Source organism: Ruditapes philippinarum, unplaced genomic scaffold (assembly GCF_026571515.1).
Source record: "Ruditapes philippinarum isolate M1 unplaced genomic scaffold, ASM2657151v2 ctg1142_1_1_1_1, whole genome shotgun sequence".
Classification (NCBI taxonomy): Eukaryota; Metazoa; Mollusca; class Bivalvia; order Venerida; family Veneridae; genus Ruditapes; species Ruditapes philippinarum.
Window position 1 is genome coordinate 221,568 of NW_026856769.1, and position 26,715 is coordinate 248,282.

Here is a 26,715-nt window from a genome sequence, read left to right on the forward strand (position 1 = left end):
TGGTATCAACGTGAAACTTTGTAGGTAGATAGATCTCATTAAGTAGGTTTGCAGTGCACAAGAACTGTAACACTGTCTTGCCTACTTTTGGAGTTTTTGCCCTTTGTTCATTTTTGACACTTTGAACTTTGTCCGGGACATAACTCTAAAATTATAAGAGATATCTGAACATGAAACTTTGTAGATAGATAGGTCTTATTGGATGGAAGTGCAGTGCTTAAGAATCATTACTCTGCCTTGCCTTATTTTGAAGTAATTGCCCTTTGTTTATTTTTACTTTTTGACTTTTGTCCGGGACATAACTTTAAAACTATTAGAGATATCAACATGAAACTTTGTAGGTAGCTAGATATAATTGGATAGAACTGCAATGCTTAAAGAACCTAAACAAAGCCTGGTCTTATTTTGGAGTTATTGCCCTTTGTTCATTTTTACACTTTGAATTTTACCAGGGACATAACTCTGATATCATCAGGAAACTTTATAGATAGATAGATCTCATTGAATAGAAGTGCAGTGCAAAAAAAACATAACTCCTCCTTGCCTAATTTTGGAGTTTTTGCCCTTTGTTCATTTTTTTATACTTTCCTGTGTCCAGAACCTTCTCGGGGAGCATCACCCGGTTCAACCGGTTCTTGTTTAAATACATTTATCCAATGCCTCTTCTGATCTCAGTCATTAACTAAACTTGTTTTATTTATTATTAATGTGAAATGATATTTTAATTTGGATAAACTGTTATTTTATATATATTTATCTTATTATGTAACCGTGATCTATGTTGTTGCTAAAATAAAATAATAATAATAGGCAAAACGGGTTGTTAGTCTTTCAACTAACGACTGTTACTGTAACCCAAGATAGTTATCATAAAGTATTCTCTTGTGGGGAAAACGACAAAAGTGAAAGACAACACCGTCGTTCGTGGTGATACAGAAATGCATGGCATGCAATTATTACATTGCTCATTGACTAATTTGTCGAGATAGGAGAACCAAGTCTTCTGTACTGTTTCTCCCTAAGTGACCCTCGTGTGATATGTTGATCACTTTTGACTGCAGGTAACTTTGAATGTATACCCTAATTTCTCACAGGGAAAGATTTCCATATAATCTATTGAGAATGAAGAATTCTCTCTATATATATGGCAATTAAACACAAAGCAACAAGTTGAAAATTGCAAACTCGATTTAACTGTGTGTGTTCATTTGAAATAACGTAATGTGCAGCATTTCTCGCGCCAATCGCACTGAGCCTAAGCGGTAGTCAATCGGTTTTAAACGTTTATCCCGAAAGCCAAAAAATAATAAAAATCCTTAAATGGTACTTGGCAACTTTTTATGGTTAACAATGCGTCTGCGAGCTGCCGATAAAAGCTATAGCTGCCATCACCAACGCAAGTTACTTTGTTCACGTATTGATTCGAAGCACGGAAATTATGCATATCCACACACAGTCTTGAGCTGTGGCACTTGCCAGGTCCTGAAGATTTATTGACCTTAGCACTGCAGAATTGGCAATAAAAGTCGTATGAGTAACTCTTCATTGAATGACGGGAACAGAAACCAGATACCATTATATCACCAGGTATGTGTCTGACTGTAAATGTGTAAGTGATGAGTCTTACTTGCAATCTATTAAGTATTTTACACAATGAGAATCATGGGCGACAGTTTGTAACTAGATAAAATGGAATGCCTCTCTTTACTAGTAATTATGTCTCCGAAAATTTTTGGGAGACATATTGTTTTTGCCTTCGGCGTCTGTCCAACCGTCTGTTCGTCCACTCTAACGGGACAGTAATAATGTGACTAGAGGGACAATATGTAACTGTTCTTTCTCTTTGATGTCATTCATTCCGTAACGCTTTTATGTGGCTATTTTCTTTTGTGTGGCTAAAAAGAACAATTTAGAGAGAACAATAGAGAGAACAATGAGGACAATTATTACTGTCCCGTTAGAACGCTCGTTCATTAAGCTTGTCCAATTTTCACAGGTCAAACTGCTGGTGGGATTTCAACCAAACTTTACAGGAGTGATCATAACCATCCCTAGTTGTGCATTTCACCGCACTTTCCGCTTCGCATCACAAAATGGCTAAAAAAATAAAAATCTTGTCCGGCCTTCACAGGTCAAACAACTGGTGGGATTTCAACCAATCTTTACATAAGTGATCATTACCATCCCTAGTTGTGCACATCACCGGCACGTTCTGCTTCGCTGCACAAATTGGCCGCAAGAGCTAAAAGTAGAAAAATCCTGTCCAGCATTCACAGGTCAAACTACTTGTTTATAACTAATACTATTAAAATATTTTCATGTTAGTTATATTTTGAGATAAGAAATGCAGAAATATTTCTAATGAATGTATCACTTTTCATATGACTTCACATAAACATTCACTTTAAAATGGGAATAATATACTTCAGAATCAGTTTCATACAATACTAACATTAAGAAATTAAGTGAATACACTGTATATAAATATAAATAGATGTCTTGCGATCCCAGTTATTGGTGGGTATTGTTTCTGACATGCTTTTGATTTAATCAATTGATAATGTTGTTTATAGGTACAGATAACCTATTGTAAGTACAAAAATGTAACATTATTTTACTTCTTTAAGGACGCACAAAGATTAAAGGTTTATCTTGTTATTTCTTCGAGCCTAGAATTAAAGTTAATGGTTTCATTTGAGTTTTCTCAAAAGGTTTTTGGATAGATCAAACCATAAATTATGTATCCATCGAAATTTCATTTTGTCAGCTGTAAGATTATTTGCATCACATTTATTTTTACACTTTACCTTAAGGAATTTAAGAAGCTATGAAAATGTTCTTTGTGGCAAAATCACGAAATTTTATGCCCACGAAATACAACGAAGTCACAGTATATGTTTTAAGACAAGTTTTCTAGAATATGTTTTGCATATAGGTATTTAAAGGTCAGCTTTTAATGCTTTATAAAACACTGAATAAGCTTAAGCACTGATAGTAGGCTGCTCCATTTGCAGTTTCTATACTAAATAGTATAATAAAAGTCTTTGATATAATTTTTCTAGAGAATGTGACTTTTGAACACTTGCATGTGAAGAATACACTATCATTTGATAATAGATATTGGTTGTATGACATTACATTATTGAAATCATAGAACTGACTGATTATTTCTTAAATTTTTTCTCATGTTGTAGATACATTAGGAATGTAAAGATATAAAGTGGCACTTTATTGGACATTTACAGAGAAAGTCACATATGATTCATTCTTTTCTATCTCTCTTCTGTCACATTTTTATTGGATCTAAGTTTTTTTATTTACACTGTTTTATATATAAAATGATTTTGGAAACTACATGTATATGATTGTGACAATATTGAAATAGGTCTCGGACTAATAAATTTTGCAAGCAGTGAGGATGTATTTATTTTTGAAGTTATGGAACTAAATTCCCTTTTATTCAGCATAAATGATTATCGTGACAGACCAATGAAACATTAATATAAATAGCCTATTTTTAAATTTCAGGCAGATTATGAAAAAGTGCATCATTTTAGTACACGTATGTTGAAGGTAAAGTTTTTTCCTATTGACAAAAATATATATAGGATCTGTAATAATATCTTTCAGTGCAATCAGCAGTTATATATACAGTTGCATGAGATTGTAACTCATATTAAAGCAGCAAGACTCCAAATTTATGCTAATTTTGAAAATGTATATTGTGATGTGAACAATGAAAATAATTTACACATTGCAAATAGTAGTAGGGATCCACATAAATTAGCAAAAATAGGTCAAAATAATCAAAAATATCCTGTATTGTGTTAGTAACACAGTAGAAATATGCTGATAAATACAGTGTAAAACCAGTCCTTAATTGCATATAACATGCAAATCACTTCTTGATTTTTCAGTTGGTTTACTTTTCTTAAAATCTTAGTATATTTTTCTCAAGTTCAATTTTCTTGAAATATTTTGGCTCATCTGGAGTCGTGCAGCTTTAAACCGCACACATCTATTTGATATAGCTGATTGTGAAACAGGCAATTGAATGTTTTTATAATATTAAGTCTTACCAAACTTGCACATGGTGGAAAGAGTTGACTCTCAGAAGCTTGCTCAAACACTAAATAATAATTGGAAAAAGTAAACGACAAGGAAAGCTGAAAATGATGGTGCAAGTTAACACTAGCGGTGAGCAAAGTAAGTTTAAACTTAAAACTAAAAGGTTTCCCTTGTCGTGTAAGGCACTTTATTTGTCATATATTTCAAGTTCCTTGACTCAAAATCGAATCCGTAACGTCTGATCTCTTGTAATCATAGTACATGTAGAAAGTTAAAATTTGGTTGACATACTGATATGAAATCTTGAAAGCAGAAATCCCTCAAGAGGAAATTGACACTCACAAAAATAAGTTGATAATCTCAGATTCTACTACATTTAATGAGAAGTCAAATTAGAAAATTATAAGCTTTTCAGTTTAGTAATAGTTTTGTAATGCATAGTGTTTTATTGCAGATAAATTAGGGCGTGATAAAGAAACTCTGGTACAATTAACAACATTTATTCAAGATAAATGCCTATGTTTATAATTTAGCGGCATAATGACAATTGGAGCTTATGGTTACAATACTGCAGAAGATCCAAATCTAGATTTCTTGGTAAGAGAGTATATTGGTTTCTGATAATTTTGTTAACATGCCTTTTTATGACATCAAATTATCCTGTAACTTTTTGTTTAAATCCTGATAGCATTTGAAAAATATTCCTTCAATCGGAACTTGTAAATCTACCCCTTTTGATATTGAGGTAAGTAGGTCAGAGGTCCAAGTTAATTTGACCTTTATTACAAAGTTGCTAAATTAATAATTAGAGATCATTCTTCATGATTTTTAAAGTATTGCCTTTTGTTAATTGTCATACTTAATAGGTTTGTCCAGAGCATAACTCTGTCACTATAAGTTTAATTGACTCTCAATTTCGTATGCAAATTGTTTTCATTGACCTGGAGTGAGTGTAGCGCACAAAAATCCATCACAGAGTCCTCATGTAAAACTTTTCCATCATATTTTTATTTTTGATAATATAACAGTTTTTTATGCTCCCGATGGTTCAACACGTGGGCCCATACCGTGGAATTCGATTTTAGGTCTGTCGCTTATCCACTTTCTGTTTACCTACTTAATGGCCAATGGTAGGATATTTTCATAACAGTTTTCTCAGCAAATTCTTATCGCAGCCTCTTTATTTTTGGCATACAGCATAAACATAGTCCCATACTTTGGGATTCGATTTCAGGTCTGTCGCTCATCCACAACCTGTTTAGTGACTTAATTGAATTTTCGACATTAATGATAGAAAAAATTGTAACAGCCTCATGATATTTGGTATACAAATGCAACCCGGCCTGTCTTTGATCCATTTTTATTATTTTTCGCACTTAGAATGATGATTCTGGATAAAGAGGAATGATTTGATCATTTGCCACACAGTTATTCGTCTAGACATAATCAAATGGTACACAATTGTTGGAAAAATATTTCCAGTCCTGTCATGTCAAAAAACCCTCAGTGGAGAACTTTTAATAATAATTTGATTAAATTCCACTTGAAAGAAAGCATTTCTGGGGCATAATAGTCATTTTATGAACTTGTTATTTTTTTATTTGGAACAGTCCACTATTTCAAGTTTTGTTATTATGTATAATGGTTTAATTGATGTTTTTAAGTAGATTACTAATATTTAAATGAAAATATCAGATAATTTAACAGGGAAATGTATCAAATATGATATCATACATACTATAAATGAACTATTTTCTTGAAAAATTCGCCTTGTTGTTCCTCATATTAATTTTACAATTATGAACAATCTGTTTATTCATACTTTCTAAGACATGTTTGCAAAACGGCCATGGTGGTATTGATAAGTATTAAAATACAATCATAACCTGAAGTATAAAACTATAATTTGTAGCTTAGATGGGTTTAACTTCATCACTTGTCTACTTAGGTCCTTTGTAAGTCGTTACCATATATCTAAATACATGATGAATATGATTGTAGTCTATGTCTTGTAATTTTCTGCAAAAATTGTCCATTTAATACTTTATTTTGTTATGTTTATTTTCCAAGTGATTTTGTTGTTTATAGAACAATAACCGTTACTGATAATAAATCAAATTGTAAAACGTAATTTTTCCTTTTTATTTTTTTTTTCAGTCAGCTTGATCGATAAGTTAAGCTTTGATTAGCTTGACAATATTTTAATGAGCTTTTAGAATATATATTAAGTTGTATATTTCACCTGTTTTATTCATATGAATATCTTATGTACATTAAGTTAACCATTGACCAATTGCAAAATAAATATGTGGCTGAGTGGTTAATGTCGGTGACTTCAAACTCTTCTGTGGCCCCGTTCCGTGTCTGAAACAATGCACACTGGGCCATCTAAGGTATTTCTTCACCAGTAAAGCTGAGACGTCCACATTTGAACTTTAAAGTGTTGGCGCAACATAAAACAAAAAGTACCGATATGAACATACCAATGATATAAACAAAATGTTGGAAATAGATCTTGATCATATTTTTCCACCTTTTTAGCCTTCCTGGATAACTTACCAGTAACTTAATCCGTTACATAATTATCATTATTGTTATAAACATTTGTATGATCGTCATTATTTAGATTAACATCATACAAATTTATTATCATTATTCTATATTATATAATTTTATAAGACTGTTTACATGTACAATTATTTTTTGTATTCAGTTTTTCAAGTCACTATATTTTCCTATCATTTCTGCGTCCTAGCTCAATTTATTTTACGTTTACGATCATAAGTTCTATAATCATATATATTATCACCATTCCAGTCATCATTATCAGTTCTATACCATAATTTCTGGAAATTGCATGAGTCTAATGGCCATTTATCTCTTAAATCACGTGGAACTTAGTGGTCGGTCACTTGTGAAAAAAAATTAAACTATTTGAAAATACATTGTACCAGTAATGATTCTTTAATATCTAAAAAATATAAGGTATATATGGTTAAAAAATCAGAGTACGTGTAGCTCTTTGACTAGTTTATTAATATGTTAAGCGTTCAAATGAAGTAAGCTAAACTAGTGTACGCCAGTTAGTATTTACAGAAATCCCTCATGGTGGTTGAAATATGTTGTTTGTTGAATAGCAAATGCAATGCAAAGTGTTAGTTGTATTTTAAATATCTAATGCTTTTCTAAGACTATTTTTTAAGTTTGATATTCATTTGATTAAGACAGGTCAGGAGTTTATGATAATACGACCTTAGTGATAAAATATAAACTCATATTTTGAGTTCCTTTGCATTATTAGTGTTTATTTTGTATATTTCTCTGATGTTGTGTTGCTAATTATCTCAATTAAAAATATCTCAGACATCTAAATGTATAAGAATGAAATTGGCAAAGAAATTTCTATAGTTTGAAATGTCCTGTTATACATTATAATGGTGTTAAATTTATTTGGCATTATAAAAAAATAACAATAGGTTTTGTATAATGTTTTTATTACATCAGAATGTACGCAAATTAATTGGGAAAAAAGTATTTCAACACCAAATTTTGATACATAGGGCGAAAAAGATGCCATTGGGTTATTTAATATATTTGTATTTGTTTTGTATTATACGTTTTTAACATTTTCAACTGAATTTCCTACTCTTAAATTATTCTAAACATTATTCAAACTATTTTTACAATAATCACTGAACTGTTTTTAACAGCCTTAATATGACATTGAGAAATGATGGTTTCGTGACAAAATCAATGTTTGTATATACATGCAATCAAAACGTGAATTTGGCATCTACATCCGCCCAATATATCATAATGCATGTTTATGTATAATTAAGTGCTAATAATGTTTATACACAGTAATTAAATGTAATCATGCATATATTGCATCTATGTCCCCTCTGAACATGTATACATGTACATGTACAGGTATATTAACACAAGTCTGAAATCATAAAAGCATCATCAATTCTAACATGCTTCATTATCATTCCAATCAAACAGGTTGGGCAATCATGTGTATCATTACAAGATATATGTACGTACAGCATTAAACAGGAATGCTTACACGTAATAAATACGTGAAATAACATGTGACGTCAGAAAAATTACTTCATATTTTATATCAATTCTCTTTTATAAGCATGTTTGAATGGAAATAAATATTAATGTTTCTATCATTATGTACAGGTTAAAGTTTATTAGTACATATTTACCAAATTTACCAATTTAATTTTGTAAATACAAACTAATAAATCTTAAACAGCTTAGTTTTTTTTAAATTATTTTAATAAACAGTCGATTTACTGAACTGATAAACAGTTAGCCGATTTACCAAAGTTAAGAGTGTCTCACGATTCATTTGAAATACTGCAATCCTATTAGACTAAAAATTATCTCAAATATTAACATACTATAATGCTAGAAAAATTGATATTTATTTCATTATTTTATAATGCACTGTTTATCATTTAAATGCTTTTTCATTAAACACTTTAAATAGCCTTTACAGGTCTTTGTGATCACATTTATATACATTTGAACTCAAAACGTGCTTTATTCTTCAACATTTGATATCGTTTCCTCATGAAACACTTAAGCAACTTTTAAAGAACAATATATATAGTACATCTAAGTAAATAAAAAGAGCAACAAAAATATTGGTTGATGAGAGATATTAAATATAAGATAATATAAGATAATTTATGTACTAAGCACAATAACAAAAACAACATACAAGTGATCAGAATATGATGTCAGAATAACATATATGCATTACCTCTTGTGCAGTGACAAGTTACCGTCATGAACAGAAATAATTAAAGAACACTATCGAGTTTAAAGAAAATGCAATTAGAGTTCATAAAAATTAGTTTCAAGACTACATGTTAAAAAGATATATTTTCAAGTTATATGTTATTTGCCAGAAATGAGTTCAAAATTCAAGTACAAAGTTCCTAAAAAAGAGTCCAAAATACTATCCTCGTCAATTTTTAAGGTTTTGTGTCTAACGACTTTCCATTTACTATGAAAAACTTGTCAAATGCACGGTCACTGACATCGATCTTTGACTAAAATCAATTAAGAACACAAGAAATTCTTCTATAATGTATAGTACTAGAGTCTGTGTCAAATGGTACACAGGGATTTAACAGGACGGTGAAACAGTAACATTTACCTTTGACTTAAATAGCTACCCGTTTCTCTTTGCCATGCAAGGTTTTGGCAAATTTAACCCATAATCGTTAAGTGCTTTTTTAAATTGTTATATTATTGAATGTCTTTCTTTTTTGGGAAAAAATAAATGAAATGTAAGAATTGCCATGGTAAATAAGACCTTTCCATGCATTTTCTGTATTTTGCTATGGCAAATTGCTTTGGTTATCTATCTATTGAGCGGTCGAAAACAAATTGTATACACAATTTCCCTTTAAGAGGGGCATAATAAAAAAATAAAATAGTAATTATTATGATGATGATGATAAGATTAATGATAAAACATTTTTGTTTAAATAATGGTATTATGATAAACACGTACGTCAAGTTAATAAAATTGACAGCTTTAAAAGGAACAAAACAAAATAAGACTGTCCTGTTGCTATTGATAGATGATAATTAACAATTTTATATCACGAACAAAAGAAAAAAACACATACAAAAAAAAACTATATATATGTAATAGTATACTAATATATGGTTATATATCAAAGTTTCGGGTCAAAGTACAACATAATGTGGTTCTTTTCAACACTAGAGGATATAAATCTCTTACATTACATAAACAAGATATAATATGTGAATGAAAAAATAAGACCAGAAAAAAATAATCTAGATTATACACATTATCTGACCATACTATTGAACCTAATAAAGGTCATATAGGGCTATCAATGTTTCGGGTCAAAGTACAACATAATCTGATTCTTTCCAACACAAGAGGATAAAGATATCTTACATTACATAAACAAAATGTAATATGTGAATGAACAAAATATGCAAACAATAATAATCACGAATGTGCACATTATCTGATCATACCATTGATATACCTAATACAAGAAAATATCTCATGATAATTTGTTATTGCTTAACATATTTGTAAACATGTCAAAAGTTATTATTTTATTACTAAGGAAATGATTCATAAACCAGTTTAAAACAGCAAAATAATGCTAATAATAATCTTAAAGTTACATTAAATAATTTGTGTGCCTGACAAAAAAGTACTGGTATTTCATTACAAAATCAACCAGTCGTTATGTAATTAATTCATCATCTTTATTCTTTAATTAAAATGTTGTCCACATATTCGCATTTTACAAATATATATGTATAGCTTGTGCCAATGAAAACAACCCAGACGACCACGCAAAATATCAGTACTGAATATTCCAAAATTAATGTTTAATACAATAACCTTATATAGGAGATATAAGGAATAATCAAGGTTCCCCTAGGCAGGTCTATTTTGACTCATGAACAATTGATTCAACAACTTTTGCAGAAGTTTGCATGATTACATATATTTTTCTTGTAAAATAAATTTCTCAACATAATTGCATAATAGAAAACCTTTCAATTTTGACCCTAGGGCAACAATTTGAAAAACAAAGAGTAGAGATAAGAGCTCTAGCCCTTTGATTTTAATTTAAGTTCCTTTTGAAGATGTTTTATGGGTTTACTTTTACATACAATAGAAAATTCCCGAAAAGGCAAATTTTGACGTAAGGGCCATGTTTTGACCAATCTTGGAAGACATTTACCAGATGACGTTTCCTGTTAAATTTCAAAGATCTAGCACTTTAGTAAAAATTAAAAAAATATTTGGAGGCTTTATTACATATACATAACAATGTAGGAAAAAAATGGGGTTACAATGCAAAAAATGTGTGCTGACTCAATCGTGATGAGCCTTGTACATTCTTTATTTGTACATGTATTAAAAATAGAAAGAAAGACATCATTTGGCGACTCAAATACATGGTGTGTATACTACATAGAGGTACCACCGTTTAAACGGTATCGTTTCGGTTCTTAGCAGTCGTGTAAACGTTTACAAAAAATTGTAAACGTGGGAGCCTTAGTAGGAAATAAACAGCCCACAAACGCTTGGTGCAGGGCCAATTATAAACATTGAGACATTAAATTGAGGACATCTTGATGTGTTGTTTGATGAGAAGACTCCAGTGTAAATAGGTTTATGTTCCATTTTTGGAATGACAGGTTTACCTATCCTGATGTAACAATTTATACCTATCCTGATGTAACAATTTATTAAATAAGCAAATGATAACATGCTTTACAAAATACAAACCAAACGCTTACCATCTAAGTTACACAGTTTACATATTTAGATTGTACATTAAAAACTCTGAAAACCGGACCCTGTCCGGACTTCACCTGGGATCCAGTTTTTAGAGGATTCCGGTTTTTAGAAATTTTATAATGTATTGATAATTATGAGGAGTTAAAATTACATCTATGACAATTTGAATCTAAACAATTTGCATTTATAATTTAGCGCCAGCTACATTTAATGACTTTTTAAAAATATTCTTGAGTACAATACTAAATTATATTGGCTAAGAACACAGGATTGAAACCCTTTTTTTTGGACGAGGCGCTAGCCGAGTTTACTCTAAGTTTTGCACCTTGGTACTTGTTCAAAAAGTACAAACTGGTAGAACGTTATACTTTGGATCGGGCGACCCGGGTTCGATTCCAAGACGGTGCACAGTCTTGACCTCTTCTCTGATATGTAAAAAGGTAATAGCAGTTTCTTGCGAAAAGGAAGGCATCTAACTTACTTGTCAACTGCCTGACAGCCCGTCCAGAAACGTTGCAGTGGCTGAAATGTGCTCTGGTCAATTCAAAATGGCTTACTGCCATGATTTAGAGGGTAAACAACAAAAGCCTCAACCACTTGTTCGATAGAATCAAAAGTGGTGCTAGCCGTGCCTTATTAAGGTTTTGCAACAGTAGTATCTAAATTCTTCTTAACAATGTACGTAAAAAGACTTTATTTTATTCTTTTAACAATTAAATAAAACTTTGTTACTTCAAGGACAATATAAATTGATATGATCTGTTAACCCCGAAAATGAAATTGAGGATAGATGCAGTACTATATGCATTTGATTACTAAAACCGAGGCTAAGTTGATAAGATTGATTCTTTTTATGATTTCTATAATCTATTGGAACCTAACATGGTTCAAACGTTGAAAGTACATTCGTTTTATTTCCGAACGATACGTTATATATGTAATAACTAAATTTCGTCGCTTGAAAAACATTTTGTTCTAAGTGCCAATTTGCTGTTTTTAGAAAAAAGCATGTAAAGGTTTAGTATTGTATAACTTTTTTATTTATTGTCGGATTTTGAAAATTTAAAAACTACTAAATGTGGTGTCGAGAGAACATCTCCATATCGTTAAAGAATTGTGAATTTTAATATTTCCTTGCTTAAAAACTTTAAAAAAACGTTTGGAGATAGAACAGTCCTTGTAACTTTTTTTTCAAAAATTATTAAAATCAGAGTATTCAATGTGACTTAGAACATTATACCTTTTAAGTTGAATTGATTTATATCATATAAAACAGTATGTTTTATCTTTAAAAGGCTGTCAAAAATGCTCTCGGCTAATTATCCCTTGATTAGTTGACTTTGACACTACACTATTTCTTAGACCATATGTATCTAACTACATAAACTATGACCTTCGAAATCTTATTAAAATCCTTAAATCAATTACATTATTAAATGACATTTAACAAATAATTTAAATAAATAAAGATAAATACCCACATAAATTTTGTATACATTTAATCTATTTTTATAACTTTGGCCACATTCAAAATGATTCAATGTCTGAAAAAAGAAAGTTATAGCCACAAACGGGAATAGAAAACTTTCAAATTTTCTAGAATGCAGGAAAAATCTTTCAAGATTTTTTTTTATGAAAATTCAAAAGATGGTCAAATTCAAATTCCTTCCAAAAGTATGAAATAGTAGTAATTGTTTTGTTATGCGCTTTACACGTTCTGTTTGTGTTGGTAAGAAGTTCTTCTAATTGAAGGTATGTAAAAAATGTTTCTATAACTAAAGTAGGCAATGAAAACATATCTGCTAGAAAAGACCTTAAAGGTGGAGCAGGCATGACTTATATTTGAATAATGTCATATTGAAAGATTGTTCGTGTACAAAAACATTACAAACATAATGCTATATAAATATTCATATAGAAATTCAAAGACAAATTACAAAACAAACACAAAATTCGTATCAGAATATTTTTCTTCCTTCTGTCTTTGGTATAAAATGTGTTTACTTCATAGCAATCTATTAGTTATATAACATTAACGCATTCGAAAACATATATTATAATTTATGTAAATGTATAATATCTATAAATTTTCTTAAAGGCCTTTTTTGCCCCAGAAATGCTTTTATATTAATCTCTCAAAAGCCTGAAATTTGGAGTTCTGTTATAGTTTTCAAAATATTCCACCTAAACCATCTTAATATGCTTTTATTTCATATTGGCAATGACTACGGCGTACAGTCAATTTTTTTAACTCAAATGTGTCTGTCATAAAGATAAATAATTGGTTTTTGAGTCAGAGTGTGCCTTTAGTTAAAGAAACTTTAGAACATATAACAAATTTCTTTTTTTATGAATTTGTTTGATGAAATTGTATGATCACAGTTGTTTCTAACCGAAAATACACATCCGAAATTACTTTCAAAGCATGATCAGTTTTGCTTGTTGTTTAATCACATGCAGTAAATTTACAGGACTTAATAATAAAATGCCAATGATTGAAGGGAATAAATGAATACATAATATTATTCAATACTTATATTTAATATTAATATATTAAATAAACAACAAACCATCTAACTCAAAATGTTTCGTACAACATGGCGACTGTCCTGCTATCACGTGATTTGATGCTATGTTTTGATACGATAATTTTGGATTAAGAACAGTATGTTGCATATATCCCACAGGTCACGTGACATTTATCGATCATATGATTAGTCCAGTAAGTTAGAACAGTCTATTTATCAAGACATACTAAATTTGTGGAGATAGAACAGGATGGTTTCGTTGTAATTTATTTATGAAGCTCTGAAGCACTAATATAACATGCCTAGGTGATAGAACAGTCCGTTACGGACAAATTTGTGTATTTAACTTGTTTTTGGAAAATTTGGAGATAGAACATTACAGTTTTCAAGCGACGATTTGTTTTCTTTCTTATTGTAGACACACATTCAAAAATATTCAATTTGTATAAAACAAGACTCGTAGTGTACTTAATACCAATTCAATTTTTTTCCCAAAATTGTCCTGTAAAATACTGCAAACAGTAAATAAAGCTCACCATTAAACAGTAGAGTGTTCTTCCTTTTTATATTTCAAACACATTCTAGTAAAAACATACATGTAATTCATAATATTAAATCAAATTCATCTCTTCGATGTTTAGATATGACATTTGTGACATTGTTCGATCGAAACCTATTTTAATTTCACACTTAAATTGTTTACTTGAGATTTAAAAGTATTATTTAAATGAAATAAGATACTCTGGATAAGCCTGTGTATCGTGGAAGACAATAAACATTGCTGGTGAATTTATATTATTAGAAACTGAATCATACAAAGCAGTGCTTCCTAGTCCACCTTTGCTTGGTGGTAGACGCATTCCCGACCTGCCTTGAGTAAATTCCCCTGTTAGAACTCGACAGTAATACAATCTTTTTATGCCTGTAGAGTCTGGACGAGAATACTGGGCATGGCAAGAATAATTTGCATTCACTGCAAAATATACACCATCTCCATATGCAGTCGCTGCAATTACAATTAAAATGAAACAGGGTTTCCCTATTGAAATTTTAAACAGAACAATCACTCAGCTCTATTGAAAGTTTAAAACAAAAGATTTAAACAAAACAATCTCTAAGGTAACAGTCTCTGTCATCTAGAAAATGGCAGGAAATTATACTTTGTATAGAATTCAATAGTAGTTTATCTAGCAAAAAAGTTTAACTTGTAGTATAAAAGTTCTGTTTATTTTTATTAGATATCTTATGTACTCTAAATAGTTTCAGATCATATGATTATATATGAATGTATACTTATGAGTGGTTATAGTTTCTTACTTCAAATCACTTGTCTCACAGAAGGACAATGTCAAGGACTTTGGATTCTTTCATGTGATGCAGCTATCCCTCTAGCTCAAGGAATGCCAGTAGTTCTACTCAGGTGCCACAATTAAGCTTAAAATGCACAAAGTGGCACCTGAGGTCTCCCCCCAACAATAAAGCTGGTAATATTCTGACCAACCTTTACTAAATATTTAACAAAACAATCGTGTTTACTTAAACATACCATTTTTGCCACAATAACTCCTATTAAATCCATGAGCATTGATATTGTCAACTGTTTCGGCTGCTGTACCATGCCATAACAATCTCTCATTTGTTGTATTAGGTGGATTCTGATCCTCTAGTTGTTTTTTCTTTGCCTCGTACTGTGACCATAAAGTCTTGTTCTGAATACGCTCAATCTGTAAGTTCAAAATGTCATCACAAATTATAGAAACATTATACAATGCCTTAAATTATTTTTAATGAAATCTTGTAAGCTGTGCAGATGTTCTTTTTTCATGTCAAACAAATGAATGAATGAAAATGTCATACATCAGTAATGCCCAAGTCAAATATTCACGGATAACGCCATGGAAGCGCTACGGTCTAATCGTTCACGGATTACTACGAAAATGTGAAATTCCGTTGTCCGCTACGGTTCCAGTATGGAAACACAACGGTATGAGTACGGAGTTCGACGGACTTACCGCCAAAATGTAGGTGACACACGGATTGTTATGGACCGACACGGTTGGATACGGAGCGACACGAATCAGGACGAACGAACTACGGATACCCTACGGTCTGCTACGATATAAGCACGGATAAGTACGAATAAGCACAGTCTGATACAAAGAGTAACGAATCGCCACGGATCCATACGGACCTATTTAATCCGTCCTCAACCTCTTGGATGCTCATTTTTAAAATGCCTCACAAGAAAATAACATCTAGAAAACAAATTGCAGAGTTCAATGATTCTGGCGAAGAGGATTCGGCGTCATCGCGTCCGACCCCCGAGACATAACAGGTCCGATTCTTGTGAATTTCTTGTAGGACGCCGGATATCCGCCTCGACAAGAAGTTCGGCCACGAGAGTTTTATATTGGCCATGAAAGTGTCAGGAGACACTACGTTTCATGTACATATATACTCCAATTTCACGATCCAATGTTTTGAAACCTTAAATGTTATTTTTTTTACTAATGCATTGTAGTACAATATTAATATATTATACACCTCTATGCATGTCATCAAGCAGCTCGATCACTGCGTCCGCATTCTGTGCCATATCATTATACAGTTGCAGCCAGTTAATGGCAAATATCTTTTATTGAATGTTCATGATTATGTTCTCAACATGAAAATGCAAAAATGTTGTTTTTTTAACAAGAAGATAATATTTATACCCTTGAAAAAGTACATGATACTTAATTTATCCGTGCTAAACAGTGGTGGACCGTACCATTCCGTACCGTTTCGTGTTGCAACGCAATAAACCGTATAAGACCGGGCTAATCTCTGCCTCCCCGTAGTATAACGTATTTCAATCGTGGCATTCCGTGACAATGCCATATTTATCCGTATTAAAACCGTAGCTTATGCGTAGGGTAACCGTACACATACTTAGTTCTCCGTATTAAACCGGAAAAATCCTTCACAAGCTGGGGCCAACGAATCAGTACAGACTAGTACGTATCAGTACGGTTTAAAACAGACTAGTAGGGATACGCTATGATTGATTTTTCCGTAGCAAATTTTTGTGCATGTTCAAAAATTGTCAAGTATGGCTACGGATATACAAGAACTACTACGATTGATTAGGACTACACTACGGAGAGCTGCTGACCTGTACATGTAGCTATGGACGATGCCTGAATTTATCCATGGCTTTTCCATGGTCGTATTCCGTGAATATGTGACCGGGGTATTAAATTATAAGGCAATGCATGTACAATTTCATTGACTAACAAAATTGCTTCAGAATAACTTTGAAGTAATGTCAACATTTGATTTCTTACAAGCTAATTTGAGAATAAGACAATTAATTGAAACATTCCTTCCAACCTGGCCCCATTACCCATAGAGAGCATTCATTTTGAGAACACAAACTCAGTTTTTTTGTATTAACTTTTTTCAGATCTGTGAGGTAGTATTGGCAATTTTTACAGACTTCTTTCATACAAGTAGATGGAAGTTCTTTCTAAGAAGGAATAAGCTAAAAATAATGACAATTCAACTATCAGTTTTGTCTGTTATAAATAGATCTGATTACGAAGTCCTACAAATATTTTTGCCAATAAATTTGTATGCAGATACTTCAAAATATTACTCAAATTATTTGTTCTTACGAAACTAAAAATGTATGAAAATGGTTTAAGCAAACAGAAGAATGATGCTTCTTCAACGACTGTTTATTCTTAATATATACTCTTGGGTTTATGATAGGAAATAATTAAAATGTTTTTTCATTGCAGGTCAGCAAGCAGATCTAAATATAGTTTCTCACTTTCACATTAATGAAAATAACCGCAAACTATTTCGCATTTAACGTACAAACATCGTAATTATAAAATTGACATAAAGTAGTAGAGGAGATGCATAATAGGCAAAACCATTTTTTTTATTTTACAGAAGTTAGAAAAACTAACAACTGGCAACCGAAATGCAGAGGAAATATATAATAGATCACCCATAACACTTCATAGTCAGGTGAGCAAAAATGATAACCTACTGTATATTATTTGACATTTTTTATGAAACAAGAGAGCCGAAAGGGCCATGGCTCGCTCACCCAAGAAATATGTCAAAAGATCAAAATGGAACCTTTTTTTTCACCCCAGAAACACAATTTGGAAATAAGAGACAGCTAAATCTGACAATTTTTGTAGTCACCAAGGAAAGTTTTGTGTAAAACTATTTCCAAATTGAAAACGTGGTTTATATGTTGTTAAGATAGTGTTGATTTCGAATTCAAGTGAGAAGTGAGCTAATAAAAAGATGCAGAAAAAGAGAAGGAACTGTCGACCTCTATCCCCTGGGGCGTGGCCAATTTTTGTTCCTAGGGGTTTTATTTCCAGAATATTGATAGACATATACTAGCTTATGTTCCATGCCAAATATCTAAGCTCTACCTCTTTTGGATTTTCACAAGAAGGTTTCTCTAAATTTTTACTATATACATATGAGGAAAATCAATGACCCCTGGGGCCAGGCCAACTTTGATCCTAGGGCTTTAATTTGGAGAAACTTGGTAGAACATGTTTTATTCCAAATATCTAAGCTCTTGCTCTTTTTGATATTCACAAAAAATGTTTTTAATATATGCATGTATATATAAAGAAAATGATCCCCTGTGATGGGGCTAATTTTGACTATAGGGCTTTTATTTGAGCAAAATTTGTAAACATGCACTAGGAGATGTTTCATGCCAAATAACTAAACTCTAGCTTTCTTGGATTTTTACAAGAAGCTTTTTTTAGTTTTTACTTAATACATAATAGAGGAATTTAAGACTCCTGGGGCCGGGCAAATTTTGACCCTAGGGAATTGATTCGAACAATTTTGGTAGACATTTATTAGAACATGCTTCATGGCAAATATCTTAGCTGTACCTCTTTTTGATTTTCATAATAAGATTCTTTTGGGTTTTACTATATACATATAAGGAATATCACTGACCCATTGGGCCGGAAAAATTTTTGATCCTAGGGCATTTATTTGAACTGTCTTGGTAGACATTCACTAGAAGTTGTTTCATGACAATACCTAAGCTCTACCTCTTTTTGATTTTCACAAGAAGATTTGTTTAAGTTTTTACTATATACAAATAAAGAAAATCAATGACCCCTGGGGCGGGGCCAGTTTTGACCCTAGGGCTTTTGTTTGAACAAACTTGGTAGACATCTACTAGAAAATATTGCATGCCAAATACCTAAGCTGTACCACTTTAGATTTTTTTACAATAGATATTTTAGATTTTTGTAAAATAGTCTTTCGGTTGTCATGGCAACTATAGTTCTTTATGGAATTTAATAAACAACAAGCTTCATGCAAGATACATGCAAGATGCAAATGGCCATGAAATTGTTGACGGACGGACGATGGACGCGGACAATGGGCCATCACAAAAGCTCACCTTGAGGACATTGTCCTCAGATGAGCTGAAAATAATTGTAAATTAAATTTCAGAAGTTTTTAGACATTTTGTGCGTTTAGATGTAAGAAAATACCTTATCCTTCTTTGCATAGAATCTACTCACCACAAACATCACAAATCCCAGAAATATTTATCACTTCAACTCAATATATGTTATGCATGCAATATAGGCCAGATAGTTTTTTTTATATATTTAACATATATATTTAGTATTCGATGCATATCATAGAAAGAAAATTAAAAGAAAAAAATAATCTCTAAAGTATTCAGACTCCTTTCAATAGCAAGTTTACCAGTACATTTCACCTGTCACCTGCCACTTTTAATCAGCAAGTTTACAGACATTGCAACTTACTTATACTTTGGTAATAGGTAGAAAATTCTATATCAAATGTATACCTGTTTATACGTAAACATTGTTATTGAGGCAACAGGTGTAGTTCTAGACAACAATTGGATTTAATTATTTTGCACCAAGGTTTGTGTTTTTTTCCGATTTTTCTCTTCTGATAAACAGACAATTAAAATAAAAACATACACAGCAGAACATAAGGTCGGATATCTAGGGTAGCTTATCAAATTTCTTTTAAACAAGAGATGCCTTACTAACAAAATTTTAATATTGAGCCACTCCGGTCAGTTGTCTGGTAGTTGAGTTGGTCAATGCTGCCTTGGTGTTTAGTTATGTGAGTGAAATATGTTTGGCAAACTGAAATAAGATCAGAAAAGACAGAAAATGGTTGAATTTGGGGAGTTGTTCAGATAGTTATGAAGGAATATTTTGAGTTAATATTCCTTCAGCACATTCTTTGCATACATACCTACAGAAATCCATGCACTGTGGTATAGTAATGTTTATAGAGCTTCAAGGGCTTGTCGGCCTCTGAAGATGTTAAATGCATAAAAAGAGGTGAAGTTATTGAAAACGTATTTATGTTACTACAGATTCAAACCTTGACAACTGTAACAGTGCCAACGGCAGAAGTAATGAACTTTTGTGCAATATCAGCATACTCTGGACTTGTACTTTGTAATGTTACAACTCTCAGATTTCCCCCAAACATATCTGTCCAAAATGCTGGTGCTTCAAATGCGCCCTCTGTAACAAATTAACAGCATCAAAATAGTCTCATTTGATCAGAAAAAGAGCCACCGTCGGTCGGGGCAACACTCGACTTTTTTTACTTTTTCTTAAAGCATACAATTAAACTGTTTAAACATATTGTCAAAAGGAAAATTAAAGAAAATAATTTCCGTTTATTAATTATTGTAGGTCTATTTAGTCACACTTGTTACGGAAGCCTAGTATTGTCAAATAAAAGCGAATAAAGGCGTAGTAATGCGAAACAAAATGCGTAATAACGCAAATCAAAAGGCGTAGTAACGCAAATAAAGGCAAAGTAACGCGAACCAAAAGGCGTAATAACGCAAATTAAAACGCATTATTATGCAAATTTTATACCATATTTATACTTATCAAATGGCCTAGTAACGTGAGAAAGGAAGAACAATATTGATCTGAATTTATTGCTCAAGATATAAACTCGTACAGAATAATATAATATACATTTACAACAACTATCATTCCATTTGCGCTGTAATATTGCAAACTTTTTGTCAAAAACTAATGAAGACTCTTTGATATTTGTCAATATAAAGTGACTTGGAGACTTAAAGGTCCATTGGATTATATGCCAATACAGTTACTCCGAATTCACATGCATAACATCATTGATTTTACACATGTCACTATAGTAAATGGATTTCTTTTCTTTTCTTTTCTTTTGTTATATTGTCTTATCTTATTTTATATGTGCGTCATATGTTCAATTATCTACGGATATGTCCTGTGTAATTACTTAATAACCTGTAGTATCTTTTAATTATGTGAATTTCGTTCCTAATTAGGCTATAGGTAATAGGCTATAGGTAACAAGATTTGGAAAAACGTAAGGTATACGTAAGTCACATTAGGATGAAATTATCTCTAATTATTGGTAGGTATGCTTAGAGGGGTAAAAATGTGTTAAGTTACAATTAAAGGAGACATTGTCTTCTTTGTCTTTATCTAAAAGTATCTATAGTTGGGTGTAAGTAACCTCTAATCTCACGAAAGCATTTCCTAATAAAAGTTTAAAAAACAGGACTGTGGCCTTAGAACGTATCCGTACAGAATTGAAAATAAAACGTACATCTTGATCAATTCATTTAAATCATCATTGTTCTTCCTATCTTGCATAACAAGGCCACGGTTTTGAATTTGTATGATATTAAATTAGCATTATAAAACCTTTCGTTTACGTTATTATGCCTTTTGGTTCGCGTTACAACGCCTTTATGTTCGCGTTATAGACCTTTAGTCGCGTTATAACACCTTTTTAATAGTTGTATAAATCATTTTCATGAATAAATGAAAAAGTTAAGAAAATATAATAAAAATTCAATAAAATAAATCAAACAAACAAGAGCCAACGCTGGGCGAGGGCAACACTTGACAATTTTCTGTTTTCTAAAAGCAAACAAATAAACAATTTAAACAAAATCTTTCAAAAAAAAATTCTTTTGCTTTTTTACTTTTAGTACGTCTGTTTTATGAGCATTTTGTGAAAAATGGCTATTTCATTGAAAAGTCTCCCGTCACAAGTTCAAATTGCTATAAAACTAAAAAACTGCTTCAATACTAATCAAACTTGGCACAATGTTGACTGGACCATTGCCTTTGTAACAACATGCCTAGGCTTAAATTTCCTGTTACCATGGCAACGAGGTGACATCTCAAAATTGTCAAAAATCTTTATTTTGTGTTGATTTTTTTTAAATCAAAACTGATTTCAAAGTGCTGTAACTCCTCAATGGATTGAGATAGAGTCAAATGTTTTTCAGCGTTGGTTATACGTCACCTTATGATCGAACTGGGGTCCTTTTTAACTTCTCACAAGTCCAAAATTTTCTTGGCACATCCCCCTTCTGGCAACCCCCTGATGTGTTTTTTGGTTTGGGCCGCGCCGAAAAAGTGGTCACTTTTTTAAAACAACATTTCTCAACAAAAACAAGTGTTGGGGGCGTAAATTAGGCATTTGTTTACCATTGGAGACAATAATAAGGGGGGGGGTAAAAAGGCGTTAAAAGGCGTGTATTTCGGGTAATGGGTTAAAGTCACACTTGTTGTTTTGTCCTTTCCATATATAAATGACAAAGTTAAGAACATATAAGCAAAGAGAATATAAGTAAGAGAATTTTAAAAATTAGACCATGACAGGCAAGGTCAATTTAAGGTCAAGGTAACAAATTAATCATTCAATATGTTTGTTTCGTAGCTAGTCTTGTTTTGTTCAAGTTTTTATTAAATCCATACATAAATAACAAGATTATAACACTTAAACAAAAAATCAAGAATTTGACCTTGATGATCAAAGTCATTCAAAGCTCAAGGTCCAAGCCAGTTCAACCTTTTTGAAGATCTTGTCGAAATTGTTGTTTTTGTCAAAATAAAAGGATAATCACTTTATTAATTACCAAGTTACATTCATTTACAACAAAAATCAGTGTAAATTCAATAATTTAACCTTCAAGGTCAAGGTCATCAAATAGCCAGGGACAATTTGAGTTTTATACATGAATGTTTTTTCTTAAGAATGTTTTGATATAAATATTAAGTCAATTAATTCATTAATAACAAAGTTAAAGCAGCAAAATCTGAAAATTTCAATAATTTGACCTTCAAGACAAGGTATTTTATGAGTGAAGGCCCAGGTCTGTCTGACTATCTTGAAGGTCTATCTAAACGATTATTATAATCCATAAAAACAAAAGTAAAGGACACAAATAGCAAAATCAGCACAAAAAACAAGACATGTCACAGAACGTGACAAATACCCTGAAGGATTCTAGTTATAAACCACCTATTACATATTAAGTGTGGTTGTAAAAATTGACACAGTTATAACCCCAGTAGTGACCTTTAAGTTAGACAAAGAAACATGGGTCTTGTACACAACACATTATCTATATATGGTGATTTTACTAGTATTATTAAAAAAAAAATTTCATGTATATGGAAGTTACAGAGGGGACACAAGAACCACCATTTATATGTACATAAGATAACATAAATATTGAAAAAGTTTAAACCCCAGCAGTGACCTTGAAAAAAGGCGTTGGCACGGGTCGTAAGGGCAACATTTCATACATTTATAATAATTTCATATCTGAAATAAAAATATAATCATTTCATGCATATTAGTTTCAGAGAAGATACGACCATCTCTGCCCATATGTTTATTAACATCAAAATTGACAAAGTTAGAAGCCCACAGTGACCTTGACCTTAGTCGTAGAAACTCCGAGTCTTGTTCACGACACACCATACATCTATGGTGAATTCATATGTGAGAGAAAAATTAGAATCCTTTCATGCATACTGAAGTTTCTGAGCGGACACTACCACCACGATCATCTATATTTATATAACATAAAAAATGGCAAAGTTTGAATGCCCAGAGTGACCTTGACCTTAGTAGTAGAAACTCGAGTCTTGTTCGCCACACACCATACATATATGATTATTTCATACATGAAAGAAAAAAAAATGAAAATCCTTTCATGCATACTCAAGTTTCAGAGGGGACACGACCACCACTGTCTAAATGTATAAAGCCGGACGGAATGACAGACTGACAGACGGACGGTTCGAATTTAAAATGCCACTCTTCGGGGGCATAAAAACATTCAAAATTTAAACATTTTACTTTTAAGGTCAGGCCATTTATGATTGAAGATCTAGGTTAGTCTGATCTATTGGAATATCTTGTCACAAGGGTTATTGTGGCCAAGTATAAAGACAATGCACCCAGAACTTAAAAAGTTATGATTAAGGTACAAGTTTGCGGAAGTCAATGGTAACACCAACATGACTGTAACAATAGCTCTATTTTTTTTTCAAAAAAATGTCAAGCTAAAACACCCGAAAGTTGAAAGTTCATAAAACATGTTTATGATGAAAATTCATATTTTGTCATTAAGTATTCCAACAGCAAATTTGTTTGTTTTCAAAGGACAGCTGTTTCAACTGCAGCAGCATTTCAATTTTCGTTAGTAGTGTTCTTTAATGCAGTTACATGTAATAACAATATCAAATATTGTTCCAATATGACATAATTACATTGAGGATATTCAAGTGGTATGAAAATAAGTATTTAACACACAAGTAAAATATGATAACCTTTATATCACTAGATGAAACTGATTCCTGACCTTGAAGAAAAAACCTGAATTTTCTATTTGTTATATACTTTTCTCTTTTTTGATGTAACAATTCTTAATCTTCTCTTTAATTCTGTATATTTGCTGAAGTAAGAAATAAGTAGCCCTGCAAGATACCAGTGAAAATACGGAAAATATGTTTCACTGAAGAGAAAAAAATCAATGAAAATACGGTAAATGAAAAAATGCATTATTTCTAAATATTTTATTTATTACATATAATTTATTAATATACCTTTAAATGTTTGATTATATGTCTGTATGATAAAGAAATTTCAAATAATAATGCCTTAAGTATAAAGCATTAATAACTCACGTTTCACGAGATCCCTCCGTATCACAATTATAGTATCAGTTTGGTCATCTTCAGGATATTCCTCCATTTTTGCAAAGTCGAGAACGTAGTTAACTTTATCTGCCCTACAATTAAAAATGGTAAAACTATTCTGAAAACTTCCAAAATCAAAACCTTTTGACAGGGATGGCAACAAGTACCAATTTCAGCACTTCAATCATTCTTCTGATCGAGTACCACCTTACACAGATATCTTTGGATGTTCGAAAATTTTATGTGTAACTATAATCAATCTATTTCTGATAAATTCCTTATGAGGAGAAAGATGGTTGTTTTTTTAAAGGAATGAAACTGTCAGCGATCATACTTTCGTTTTCTTTTTTGATACACATAATTGACAAGTACTTGAAATGCAAGGAATGTACCTTGGAAATTAAAACAAACTTTTTATGATTCAAGGTGCTAAATTATTAATTAAAGCTGATGCTACTGAAAAATATTAGTACTTAAAAGCAGTTTTCAAGTATCTCAGAACGAATTTGTTTTTATTATATTGAGTTTATGTAATAAAAATTCAAAAATGATACACGTCAAAAAAGTTGTTAATTGCATATACATTGTACCTATCAAACTCTTTGCCTCATTAAAAACATTAACCATTATGAAGTGGAGATAACATTATCCACACATCTGCACAATTTATTAAATTTAGATCTATAATCTAAATGTGTCAGTAGTGGACATAATATTTTAGAAATTCTAAATTCTTATATTTCACTTTAATCCAATTTACAACAGAAAAATTAAGTGTTTGTTGCAACCACTATTGAAATAAAACCACTATTGAAATAAATTATTTCAATAGTGGTTGGGAATGCATTTCATTAGAAAAATCACTTTGCAACCACTATTGAAATAAAACCACTATTGAAATAAATTATTTCAATAGTGGTTGGGGATTATTTCATTTGAAGAATCACTTTGCAATCACTATTGAAATACAACTACTATCGAAGTAATTATATCAATAGTAGTTGGGGATGCATTTCATTTTAAGAGTCACTTTACAGACACTTTTAAAGACTAATGTTTCATTATTTTTTTTTATTGTAGACGAGAATGAACTTTTTAGAAATATTACTTTGTTATTACTATTGTAACGCAAGAAACACTTTATCTAACGAACAATATCAGATATAAAAAGTGGGTATTATACTTGCATATTTTACGGTATTAATAATCAAGACTAAAAGGAAATATGGTATAATGTTACATTTTCACAGGTGTGCAAAAATATATAACCAATTCACGCAAATTAAAATGCAATTAAAGGTATTAAAGACTTATATTTTACAGTAATTATAACCGAGACTATGAATTTAACGTACCTCTTTTCGGATTTTTTACTGTTGTGCAGAAATAAAAAAATCTCGTAGAATGATGTATAGAATTGTTTTCATATTCTTTTCTTTACCTTTTTCTTTCTATTGATATATAATGTGAAAATCGTAATTATTTGTACAAGAATTAACACAATGGAAATTACCGGAACTTCAACTCAAACCCCCTGTATATTAAAATAAATCAATTAAGGATACATGTAATTATAAACATCACTATTAAGATAAATTATTTCAATAGTGGTTAGTGATGAATTTTATTACGACCACTATTGAAATAAATTATTTCAATAGTGGTTGATGATGAAGTTTATTACGACCACTATTGAAATAAATTACTTCAATAGTGGTTGGTTATGAAGCTTATTATG

At 31.3% G+C, this 26,715-nt stretch overlaps 1 protein-coding gene across 7 annotated transcripts in view; it reads right to left on the reverse strand.

Annotated features, from left to right (window-relative positions):
- Positions 1–26,715, reverse strand: part of LOC132747655 (protein mono-ADP-ribosyltransferase PARP14-like) — a 143,958-nt gene that overhangs the window by 85,090 nt on the left and 32,153 nt on the right. The window contains exons 13-16 of one of the 7 annotated variants that reach the window (XM_060737096.1): positions 24,966–25,069; positions 20,341–20,486; positions 15,470–15,647; positions 9,774–14,929 (exon numbers count right to left, since the gene is read on the reverse strand). The exons of 5 other annotated variants lie outside the window; for them this stretch is intronic. In XM_060737096.1, the coding sequence (XP_060593079.1) occupies positions 14,643–14,929; positions 15,470–15,647; positions 20,341–20,486; positions 24,966–25,069 (715 nt within the window). In that variant the 3' untranslated portion in view covers positions 9,774–14,642. Of the gene's footprint in view, positions 1–9,773; positions 14,930–15,469; positions 15,648–20,340; positions 20,487–24,701; positions 24,734–24,965; positions 25,070–26,715 lie in introns of those variants that run through there. One more of the 7 variants, XM_060737100.1, reaches the window with a different exon arrangement.